The following is a 10195-nucleotide window of genomic DNA, read 5'->3' as shown; positions in this document are numbered from 1 at the left end:
TAAACATAAAGGTTTGTGTGTTCAATCTATCTACCAAAATGGTTTATGTGAGGGGGCGGACACGGTACGGATATATTCTTCAAGTTTCATTTTTTATTTTCAAATTTAACCAAAAGAAACGAAAAACATATAATTTGTTCCATAGAGAAATAATAATACGATGACAGTTAAATGAAATTAATGACAAATCTTCATTGTCATCATCATTGTTATCATTTCAACACACTTTATTGTGGGCAAAATAATCTTTAACGGCGTCGACGTGCTTTTTTGACTCTATATTTGTATGATGACTCCTGTGTATCCGGATATTATCAATGATTTTTTTTCTGACTTTTCAACAATTTTCATCTATTTTTTTCGTTTGTATCATACAATAATGCTGACGATAATGAACAACAAACAAGGTCATCGAAATCACCATCGAATTTTTTTCCGAAATTTGATCAAACGAAAGAATTAAAATTTATTCAGTCAATAAAATGAATGGAAAAAAAGATGATAAAAATATCATTAATCTTCATTGAATAATGAATATTTATGCTAAGAAATTCAGATCTCTCCAATAATAATTTCCATTCAAATGAAATGAATTTGATATTTACTATTGATGCTAATGATTTGCTATCGATTTGCTCCCTCTTGGCCATCATTAAAAAAAACAGAAAATTCGGTAACTAATACTGAAAATCGATGACACACATTAAGTTTCCATTCAATTCATTTCATGTAAATATTCAATGTTTATTCTCAATGAATAGATAAAAAAAATGTTCATTAGGAAAATAATCTGAATATTTTTTTTGGGTGAGGAAATGAAATTTAAAGAAAAAACTCCTGGTACGATATCGATATAGTTTTTTTTCGAAAAAATTCAATTTGATTTAATCTATGAATGTTTCTAGTGCTATCATTGCTATATATTTGGTTAAAAGCATGAGTTTTGGATAAAGTTCGATGACCTAATCGGTTGTTGTTTGATAAACATGATGATCGGATCGGATCGTCATCAGGTTGATTGGTTGGATATATAAGTTGAGTGATGGATGATGACATAGTTGGGTAAAGGTCACTTGTGTTATGTGTTATTAGCTAGATTTACCGTTCAATTATACCGGGAAATGGTATATAATCTTTTTTTCTTTCTTTCCTGATCTTCTCTCTGTTAAATTGAAAAAAAACACTGATCTGAATAAAGTTAATCAAAGCTAAATCAAGCGTTTTACATTAATGTGAATGGTGATAATTATTAATATGGTAGGCTTCTTCTTCTTCTTCTTTAAGGTCTCAAATCTGATAATGATGTTTGATCACCATTCAACTGTCGAAATGAAATTCCCGTTCAACTACCTAACGGTATTTTTTTCTATTCGATCATCATCATGATTATCGATTGAAGAGAAACCTGCAGGTAAAAGATGAAGGCGTCCTTTTAGCCTTGAATCAATGAGGAATACCTGTTTGTTTGTTTGTTTCACTACTGCCTTAGTAAAATAATGAAGATAATCATATGATTGACAAGGACAGGACAAAAAAACTGGCTGCCAGAATCATTTTGGCTTTTCATCGACCAACATTAACAACAACGATTTGATTGTTTTGTGTGTCACAATCGGATTTCAATCAAGATTTTTTCGTTTGTGTGTGTGTGTCATTTCGATGCAGTGATCAGCATAATGATGAAACCAGTGATGCATTGTAAGTTTTTCTGTTCAAAATCCAAATTGACCATAATTAATTTTTTCTCGAAATGTTCATGAATTAGTCATCCTGTTGGCGTCATTATTATTTTGTTCGTTAGTTACAGGAACAAAAATCGATAGTCATCATCAGCAACAACAACAATCATCATCCGCAATATCAAAAAATGATAGCCAAAAAAATGAACTTCGCGCCCAAAGTCGAAATTCTGAATCGGATAAAAAAACCAATTATAAAGCCGTTGCTGATATGCATTCAATTTATCAACAACATTTGATTGGACCAAATGTAGCATCAGCTATTCAACCATATGAAAAAAATTCCGAAAAACGTGATCTATGGTCTCGTTTTAGTAGCAAAGAAGCATCAACTAGTGAAGCTAATGGTAAAAAAGGAAGATTGCAAACAGTTGGATCAGTTATTGGTGATATAATCGGTGTTCTGGTATCGGAAATTGCACGATTTTTCGGCTCGGTAGTTAGTGATGTTGCACGTGAAGTGACAGCTCATGGTTTTGTTTCATTATTCAAACAAATTGCCGATTTAACTGGAATTTCGCGAAATAGTAATCATGGTCATGGAACAGCAACAGCGGGCTAAATCACCAAATTGAAAAACTTTATTTTACAGAATTGCATTTTATTTATTTACTCTCTTCTTTTTTTAGATTCGAAAATATTTTCATCAGGTTTTTTCTCTGTTATAAACATTGCACTATAAAAGAAATATTTGAAAAAATAATGATAATAATAATCATCTTTTTCGACTATATTTTCTTCTTGTTGATTGTTCATCATATGGATCATTATTATCATATGCATAATTATTTGGTAAATCTTCAAATGGATTAACTGATGGTTCTGGTTGTTGTTCTGATTGTGGTTCGGGTTGATCGCTAATATTCAATGATTTTTGTAATGTTTGTATCATACGTAATAATTGTAATAATTGACCGGGATCATTAATATCGATCATTAATTTGCCATCTTGTATTAATTGTGGTTGATATTGTGACTGTAGTTTTGGTGATTTTGGTGGTGAACGTTTCATTTGCTCGGGTGTTTGTCGTCGTTTGGGTGTTCTTTGTTTTTTTGGTGTTTGCTCCTTTTCTTGTCGTTTATAGATATGTTCATAATCATCCGGTGCAATCAATGCTGTTGGTGCATCCGATGGTATTTCAAGTTTTGTTCGTTGCTGTTGAAATTGAGTACGTGGATGATGTTGTTTACGTGTTGTTGGTCTGGTTTGTTCTTTTGGTTGTCGTTTATAGATATGTTCATAGTCATCCGGTGCTATCAATGCAGTTGGTGCATCTGATGGTATTTCAAGTTTTGTTCGTTGTTGTTGTTGTTGAAATTGAGTACGTGGACGTTGTTGTTTGCGTGTTATTGTTTTGGTTTGTTCTTTGGGTTGTCGTTTATAGATATGTTCATAATCATCCGGTGCTATCAATGCAGTTGGTGCATCCGATGGAAAATCTAATTGTTCAACATTTTTCTGTTGCTGTTTAGGTGGTGCTCGTTTTGTTTGAACTTGTGTTCGTTTAAAAATATGTTCATAATCTTCTGGTGCTATCAATGCAGTAGGGGTATCTGAATCAATTTTTAAATTTTCAACGACATTTTTCGCCACTTTATAGAATTGTTGATATTCCTCGGGTGCGGGCATATTTTGTCTCATTTGTTCCATCATTCTTGTTGGTGATTGTTTTGTTCTAGGTGGTAGTCCTCGCGGTGGTTGTATTTTTTTAACAGCTTCCTTTCTTTTCGAAAAGATATGTTCATAATCATCTGGTGCTATTAATGCTGTTGGATCATCGGAACGTATTTGCAATGGTGCAGGAGGAGTGGCGGCTGCTGGTTGAGCACCAAAGCCAACTTTACCTGGAATTAATTTTTTTCTATTTGAATAGATATGTGCATAATCCTCGGGTGCTATCAATGCTGTTGGATCATCTGATCGTATTTTCAAATCAGCATTATTATCATTAGTAACTTTAGGTTGTTTTTTAGTTGCACAATAAATATGTTCATAATCTTCTGGTGCTATTATGGCTGTGGGAGCATCTGATGGTACTTTTGCTAGATTTGGTTGTTGACCACCTCCTTTAGCTGCTCGCATTTTAATGGTCTTATTGGGTTGTTTTTTTGCAGAATAGATATGTTCATAATCTTCTGGTGCTATTATGGCTGTTGGAGCATCCGATGCTACTCTTTTTGGAGGTGGAGGTGAAGGTGGTTTTCTTCTTTCTCTTCGACGACGTCCACGTGTTCTTTTTCTTTCACGTTCCGTATGACCCATTTGAGAATAAACATTCAAATTTCAAATTCATTTCAACCAAATACTATTTATATTCATTGAATTCAGAAATTTAATTTTCAAATTCGAAAATTCAAAATTCAAAAATTCAAAAATCAATCTAATTCAATTTTGTTCATATCAAAATAATAGATGGCGTTAGTGTATCGATTTTTTTAAATTATTTATTTATTCACAAAAAAAAACTAAATTTATTTCAAAATGTTTATTTTACAAAAAATGTGGTTAATTAATCAATGTTGTTGTTGCTCGTGTGTGTTATACATCGATTCATTTGACTAGAGATTTTTGTTTGTTTGTAGCGAATTATCGATTAAATTGTTTGGTCATCATCGATGGTCGATTGTTGTTGATCATTCATTTGACTCATTTCATTATGAAGATCTTGATCATCATCCGTTTCACCATCATTATGATGATTATTATTATTATTGGTTGATTTTTGATTAATATATTGATAATTTGTTTTTGTTGTAACTGGATGATGATGATGATGATTTTTAATATAAGCACATGCCGAATATGAACAAAATGAACAAACAATAATTAATATAGCTAAACCTAATAGAATCCATATTGTATTGGAATTATTTGTGATTGAGGCTAGATTGTTGATGAAACGAAAACAAAATGATTAATGGGCTTAAAACATTGATAGAATGAATACCTTGTTGAGGAGAATTATAATCGGTTTTGATGGATTTATTTTGGATTAGATGTTCTTTACATTTACATAATGTTTTATGATTAATATCAGTAGAATTGATTTGAAAACCAAATGGACAATTTAAATTACATTCACATTTATCACAGCATTGATCATTTTGCCATTGACGATGTTCATTTTCCATACAAGGACGATCACAAAATTGTCGACCACCATATGGTGAGTTACAGATAATTTTTTCATTTTTACATTCACAACGACGACAATTATCAATCCATATCGATGAATCAATATGTTTTTGTCCATCCGCATCGATACAAGCTAAATATAAATTCACCGAAAAAGGATTTTTAATGAAAAATCTTGTAAAAAGTTTCCTATTATTCAACCTTTACAACGTGGACAACATTGATTTGAATCAAGTTTTTCCGTATGATTAGCTGGTAAACATTTATATGGACAATTTTCAATACTTTCACATTTTTGTACACCATCAATACAATTACAACGATGACAATCGTCATTCAATTGCCATGAATCACCCGTATTATATTTTTCACCATTCAAACCGATACATTTTTTCGGTATATCTATCATGAAAAAGAGAAAAAATAATAATCATTTTCAATCATTAATACATCTACTTACAGGGATTACATTCAATTTGATCACAACATTTTCCCGGAATTTTCGCTGCCTTTTTTAAAACGACCGGACGTGAACCAAGACATTTTTGTACAGTACATTTATTTTCATCACAGTTACAACTAATGTGTAATTGATAAAAACGAAAAATGATAACAATATGACATCAGTCTCCGATAAATACTCACAAATGGAGACAACATTTTTTCCCCTTTATTTCAATCATTTGTTGAATAATTTGACTATCCGATGGGCAATGAATTTCATTAAAATTTTGACAATCTAAACTACAATCAATTTGAACACAAACATTGAATTTTGAATCATAATGTGGCAATGATCGACATTCAAGATTGGCTGGACAATGGTCAAATTCGCTACCCAAAAGACAACGATTTGCTTCAGTCAGATTTAATTGTTGCAATGATGATAATGGATCAGTATTGTCATTTGTCGTAATAACATCTTGATTGGATGTTTTCCTATCCAAATTTTGTTTACGATTTAAAAATTGCAGTATAGAACCTTGAGAATATTCTCCCGGTTTTGGTATCGGTACCGGTAATGTTGATTTCCAATCACGTTTTGTCAATAATAATAATCGATTATTATTATGACTATTACTATCGATTATTACTGCTGATTGAACAATAATAATCATGACAATAAAATAATAATAATACACTATACAAGTGATTAATGATGATACATTTTCAATCAACAATTTATTCCAACACTTTTTGATCATGATGTTTGATGATGTGTATTGTAAACATTCAATTTCAACAAACAAAATGTTTTATTTGCGTAACGATCGAATCGGATGATGACAATGATGATGGCAATGGTGAAATGAGAATTTGTTATTTAAGATTATCACTATGATGATGGTGATCATTTATCTATATACAAACAATGTGATTAGACTCAAACAATATGAGAAAGAGAGAAGACCATATGAAGAGATGTGTCTAGGTCTGTTAGATTGTTGTTGATGTTGATCTCATCTGAATCTATTGTCAAACAATAATGAAATGAAAAGAAAAGGTGGATTATTAATAATATTATTATTATTCTCCTCAAAAATGATGAAAGAGAAGAGAAAACATGATATTAAATATATCTGTCAGTTTGACATGGCATACATTCCACACACTATCTGTTTATTTTGGATATCAGGTTAATATCAAACAAAACGGAAAACAAGGTATTTTGCTGAGAAGAAACAACTTTGAAAATGTTAATCGCTTTAAAGAAAAAAATGATTATTATTTCAAATGTCTAATCAATCAAGAATTGTGATGTTTGAAAAGTGCAATCAAACAAATACAAAATGTTTAATGCATTGATATAATCGATATGAAAATTGATTACTAATCGATAATATGATTGGAATCAATTGATTGGATTTTATATATCGAAAAAATCGTTTCGATTCGATATTGATAAATAAACAAACAGAGCAAAATCGACGTAAAGGGTGATGACGTTTGTTTTCGGACATTAAAAATTTTCTCTTCCTTTGATTTTTGGGTTGTTGTTATCAATGTTTATGTTGACAATGGTATCCCGAACAACCGAGTTCAGAAACAAAATTCCCAAAAAAATGAATGTATGTGCGTGGGTGGCATTAATCATTTACAATCAACAACAAAATCATCATCATCACTTTAGATTTACCAGATCAGATCAATCCTTTTTTAGAAGAAACATGACGAGTTGTTATAACTGACAATTATTTATCATTTATTAATCAAAATGATCAATTTTTCACTATAGAAAATTATAAATTGAATGAATGAATCACCCATTCACTTGATGACACTGTATAGATCACAATCAATCAAATCAACATCTTTGTGTATATTTTTCAGATAATGATGTTTGTTATCTAAAAATAATTTTCACAAACACATACACTATGGACGTATATGGATGTCCAGTTTTCGATTAGTGATTGGATTGATCATCAACGTGCGTCAATCAGTTGTTCATCGACGTGCGTAAATATTTCATTCATTCATAGAAAAATGTATTTTATTTTCATTTTGTTGTTGTTGTTGATGTGATTGATGATGGATGAATGAATCGTGTTGAAAGCTATGTAAAAATGAATTTATATCGAATTTCCAATTCACCAATTACCAACCATCACCAATCATAATCATAGGTATCGATAACAGAAATAAATTGGGAGACAAAAATATTGTTGTAATGGTATAGAATCAAATGATAATTTTGTTGTTGTTATTTGTTTGTTTGTTTGAAATCACCCAAGTTATAATCAATATTTTTTGGTTGCTATGATTTTCATTTAAATCTCAAGATAATCATAATGATGATGACGACGATTTTTGATTTTTTCTTTTTTTTGGATGGATGAATGGATGTTGTCATTGGCAACATCAACATAGATTACCAAAAAATACCAAAAATGCTGCTGTTCCATTTTCGGAATGAACTCGAAAAAAGTGAAATTAAACGAAATTAATGAAGCATCTGATCGTGTTTGTAATCATTAATAGAATATTTTCTATATTGGAAAAATTTCATCATTATGATGATGAATGGAATTTTTGCAGAGAAGATTTTCAACATCCACCCACCTGTTATTATTGTTATTGTTGTTCAGGTTCTTGTCATCCATTCAATTTTTCATTCATTCACATGGAGCAGACAAAACAACAATGATGATGACGATATTACGGTAAAATTAGGCTAAAATTCAAATGAAAAACAAAGCAACAAATTTATATTTTTAGCCAAACAACAATGAACGAATGAGAAAAATGAAAATTGTTGAAATTTGAAAGAGTTAAAGACACTAGAAATTCAATACAAAGTTGAAAATATAACAGGTAATTATTATTATTCAACACAAATGGTTATTGTATTATTTAGGCATGATGATAATGCTGGAAAATGACGTGATTCACAATATGATTGAATCAAACAGTATTTTTTGCAAGAAACAAAATCTATACAAAAAACACACATGGCCATTTTATAATCATAATAATAATAATGATGAACACTCAACACACATATTTTGTAGCCAAAATAAAAATTCTGAACAACGGAACAAATGTCTATGTCGCTTTCTCGTAATGACACATATAGAGAGACAAATAATATATGATGTGATTGGTGATTGTGAAATACAATGTTTTGTTGTCAATAAAAAAAACATTAACTTTGTTTTCTGTGATTCAGGAGATATGTTATTATCATTTATGAAAATCTTCCTCCTGGTATTTCAAAGAATGACAAATAGGTAACTTGTGTGCGTACTTTTCTGTGAAAAATTGATTGATTCCTACTGTACTGATTGATTCAATATTGATTGTGTTAATGGACAATCATGTGCAATAGTCATGATAATGATGATGATAAGTGGTGCTATTGCAGAAACAAAATAGGCCAACACACAAGCACACTGCCATCAATTAGCATCTCTAATATATTTTCTGGGTTCTTATTCAATGAAGAAGAATATTTCATTCGCTGTGGAACTTGGCTTTTTTGCACAAAATCAATGTGTTAATTTAATGCAAATATTTGTTGTATGAACACACACAAGTGATATGCGAATGAAAAAGGGAATAATCATTTTATATTTCATTTGGTATTATGGTTGTGTATGGTGGTGGAAAATCCATAGCAATCATAATCCAGTTGATATGGAGTTTGAACGGAACTTATTGTTATTATTTCAAACATAAGTGGCAGAACAAACTGGAAAAATACTGACAATTGACAAACATCAGCAAAAACAACAACAAAAACTAAAATAATTGTACGAAAAAGAAGATCATTTATATTAATTAAATAAATAAATATTGTTCTCAACATGTTCGGATCATTCGTTTGGATCTATAGGAAAATAGAACAACCAAATAACCAAACAATTTTTTTTGACTACGTTGCAAAATTGCAAAATCAAAGCACAATGCTTTTCAGTTGTTTTTGTTTTCCAAATTTCGATTTTCTTCTTTATTTTTCACACTTTAAAGTAAGTGAATTGGAAAAACAAAACAAACAAAATAGAAAAATGGTTAAAGAATTCGACATTTTGTTGGGTATTTTTTTCGATATAAATCAATCATTGAGGAGGGAAAAAAGAAAAAATGTTGACTCAATATATCGAAATCGAAATAGGGCAAAATGCCATCACTATACTCACAAAAATTCAAAAGAAGCGACAAACCTTTCATTGTTTAATGAGTGGGCTTTAATCAATGAAAATCAACAACGAAATAATTTGAAATTCAAATGATTATTTGTATTTTGTGCTTGTTATCCTTAATTTATCACAAACAAACGAAAACTTCATGTAAAAATTGAATAACTAATGACCATCATTTGTTATTCAATTCAACGCAAAAACGAAAAACACACATAAAAATCAACTTCCCACCACGTTTGAAATTTTATCATTACAAATTAATGATTTGACGATTGATTTGAAATTTTTTCAATTTACTAAATTAAAAAAAACGGTACTTAATCAACAAGTCATGTGGTGAGTTGAGATTTATCACGAATCAACGAATAAAAAACAAGTTTCAACAGAAAAAACAGTCATTTCAAAAAGCAATAAGGAAAAACAACAACAAAAAAAGTGACTGAATTATTTTTGACATTGGGATCTGGATGAATCGAAAAAAATAATTTTTGATTGAAATTGTCAATCAGGAAAAAAAAATTTCCTGCATTTAATTCATAATGACATTTGTTGAGAATTGTTTCGGAAATGAAAATCAAACAAACAAACGAATGAAATTTGAATCAAAATTTGTTTTTTCAAAAACAAAATATTTATTTTTTTTATTCAAAATTTTTAATTTTTGAAGAAATATTAAT

At 30.0% G+C, this 10195-nt stretch overlaps 3 protein-coding genes across 8 annotated transcripts; 1 reads left to right on the top strand and 2 right to left on the bottom strand.

The window, feature by feature from the left end:
• Window positions 1–1522: 1522 nt before the first annotated feature.
• On the top strand, window positions 1523–2472 carry LOC113796626 (uncharacterized). Its single transcript, XM_027346932.2, has 2 exons — window positions 1523–1698; window positions 1766–2472. The coding sequence occupies exons 1-2, from the start codon at window positions 1677–1679 to the stop codon at window positions 2299–2301; spliced, it is 558 nt and encodes a 185-aa protein (XP_027202733.2). The 5' UTR covers window positions 1523–1676; the 3' UTR covers window positions 2302–2472.
• LOC113796625 (uncharacterized) lies at window positions 2299–4036 on the bottom strand. The gene has a single exon (XM_027346931.2). It carries the CDS (start codon window positions 4000–4002, stop codon window positions 2455–2457), a length of 1548 nt encoding a protein of 515 aa, XP_027202732.2. The 5' UTR covers window positions 4003–4036; the 3' UTR covers window positions 2299–2454.
• A 130-nt stretch (window positions 4037–4166) lies between these two features.
• On the bottom strand, window positions 4167–9933 carry LOC113796631 (uncharacterized). Of its 6 annotated transcripts, none has more exons than XM_075820723.1 (6): window positions 9836–9933; window positions 5521–6345; window positions 5336–5454; window positions 5077–5277; window positions 4688–5008; window positions 4167–4623 (listed from the first exon to the last, which is right to left on the bottom strand). In XM_075820723.1, the coding sequence occupies exons 2-6, from the start codon at window positions 6078–6080 to the stop codon at window positions 4334–4336; spliced, it is 1491 nt and encodes a 496-aa protein (XP_075676838.1). In that variant the 5' UTR covers window positions 6081–6345; window positions 9836–9933; the 3' UTR covers window positions 4167–4333. The 6 variants fall into 6 exon arrangements, with proteins under 6 accessions (XP_075676838.1, XP_075676833.1, XP_075676822.1 ...); XM_075820718.1 differs by lacking the exon at window positions 9836–9933 and adding an exon at window positions 9540–9671; XM_075820707.1 differs by lacking the exon at window positions 9836–9933 and adding an exon at window positions 7939–8591.
• Window positions 9934–10195: the final 262 nt, after the last annotated feature.

The sequence above is a fragment of the Dermatophagoides pteronyssinus genome, unplaced genomic scaffold (assembly GCF_027571235.1).
Source record: "Dermatophagoides pteronyssinus isolate colony J.1.1.1.1 unplaced genomic scaffold, Derpt_VIB-CSIC_2022.12 sq0001, whole genome shotgun sequence".
Lineage (NCBI taxonomy): Eukaryota > Metazoa > Arthropoda > Arachnida > Sarcoptiformes > Pyroglyphidae > Dermatophagoides > Dermatophagoides pteronyssinus.
This window is presented reverse-complemented; position numbering and strand designations above follow the sequence as displayed.

What these genes read in the sequence shown, in the direction of transcription:
- LOC113796626 (XM_027346932.2), top strand. Translation starts at nt 1,677, where the DNA reads ATGATGAAACCAGTGATGCATT. An exon ending in GATGAAACCAGTGATGCATT is followed by an intron (nt 1,699 to 1,765) that starts GTAAGTTTTTCT and finishes TTCATGAATTAG; the next exon opens with TCATCCTGTTGGCGTCATTA.
- LOC113796631 (XM_075820723.1), bottom strand. Translation starts at nt 6,080, where the DNA reads ATGATCAAAAAGTGTTGGAATAAATTGTTGATTGAAAATGTATCATCA. An exon ending in AAAAAATGTTGTCTCCATTT is followed by an intron (nt 5,455 to 5,520) that starts GTGAGTATTTAT and finishes ATTACACATTAG; the next exon opens with TTGTAACTGTGATGAAAATA. An exon ending in TTATAATTCTCCTCAACAAG is followed by an intron (nt 4,624 to 4,687) that starts GTATTCATTCTA and finishes TCAACAATCTAG; the next exon opens with CCTCAATCACAAATAATTCC.
- LOC113796625 (XM_027346931.2), bottom strand. Translation starts at nt 4,002, where the DNA reads ATGGGTCATACGGAACGTGAAAGAAAAAGAACACGTGGACGTCGTCGA.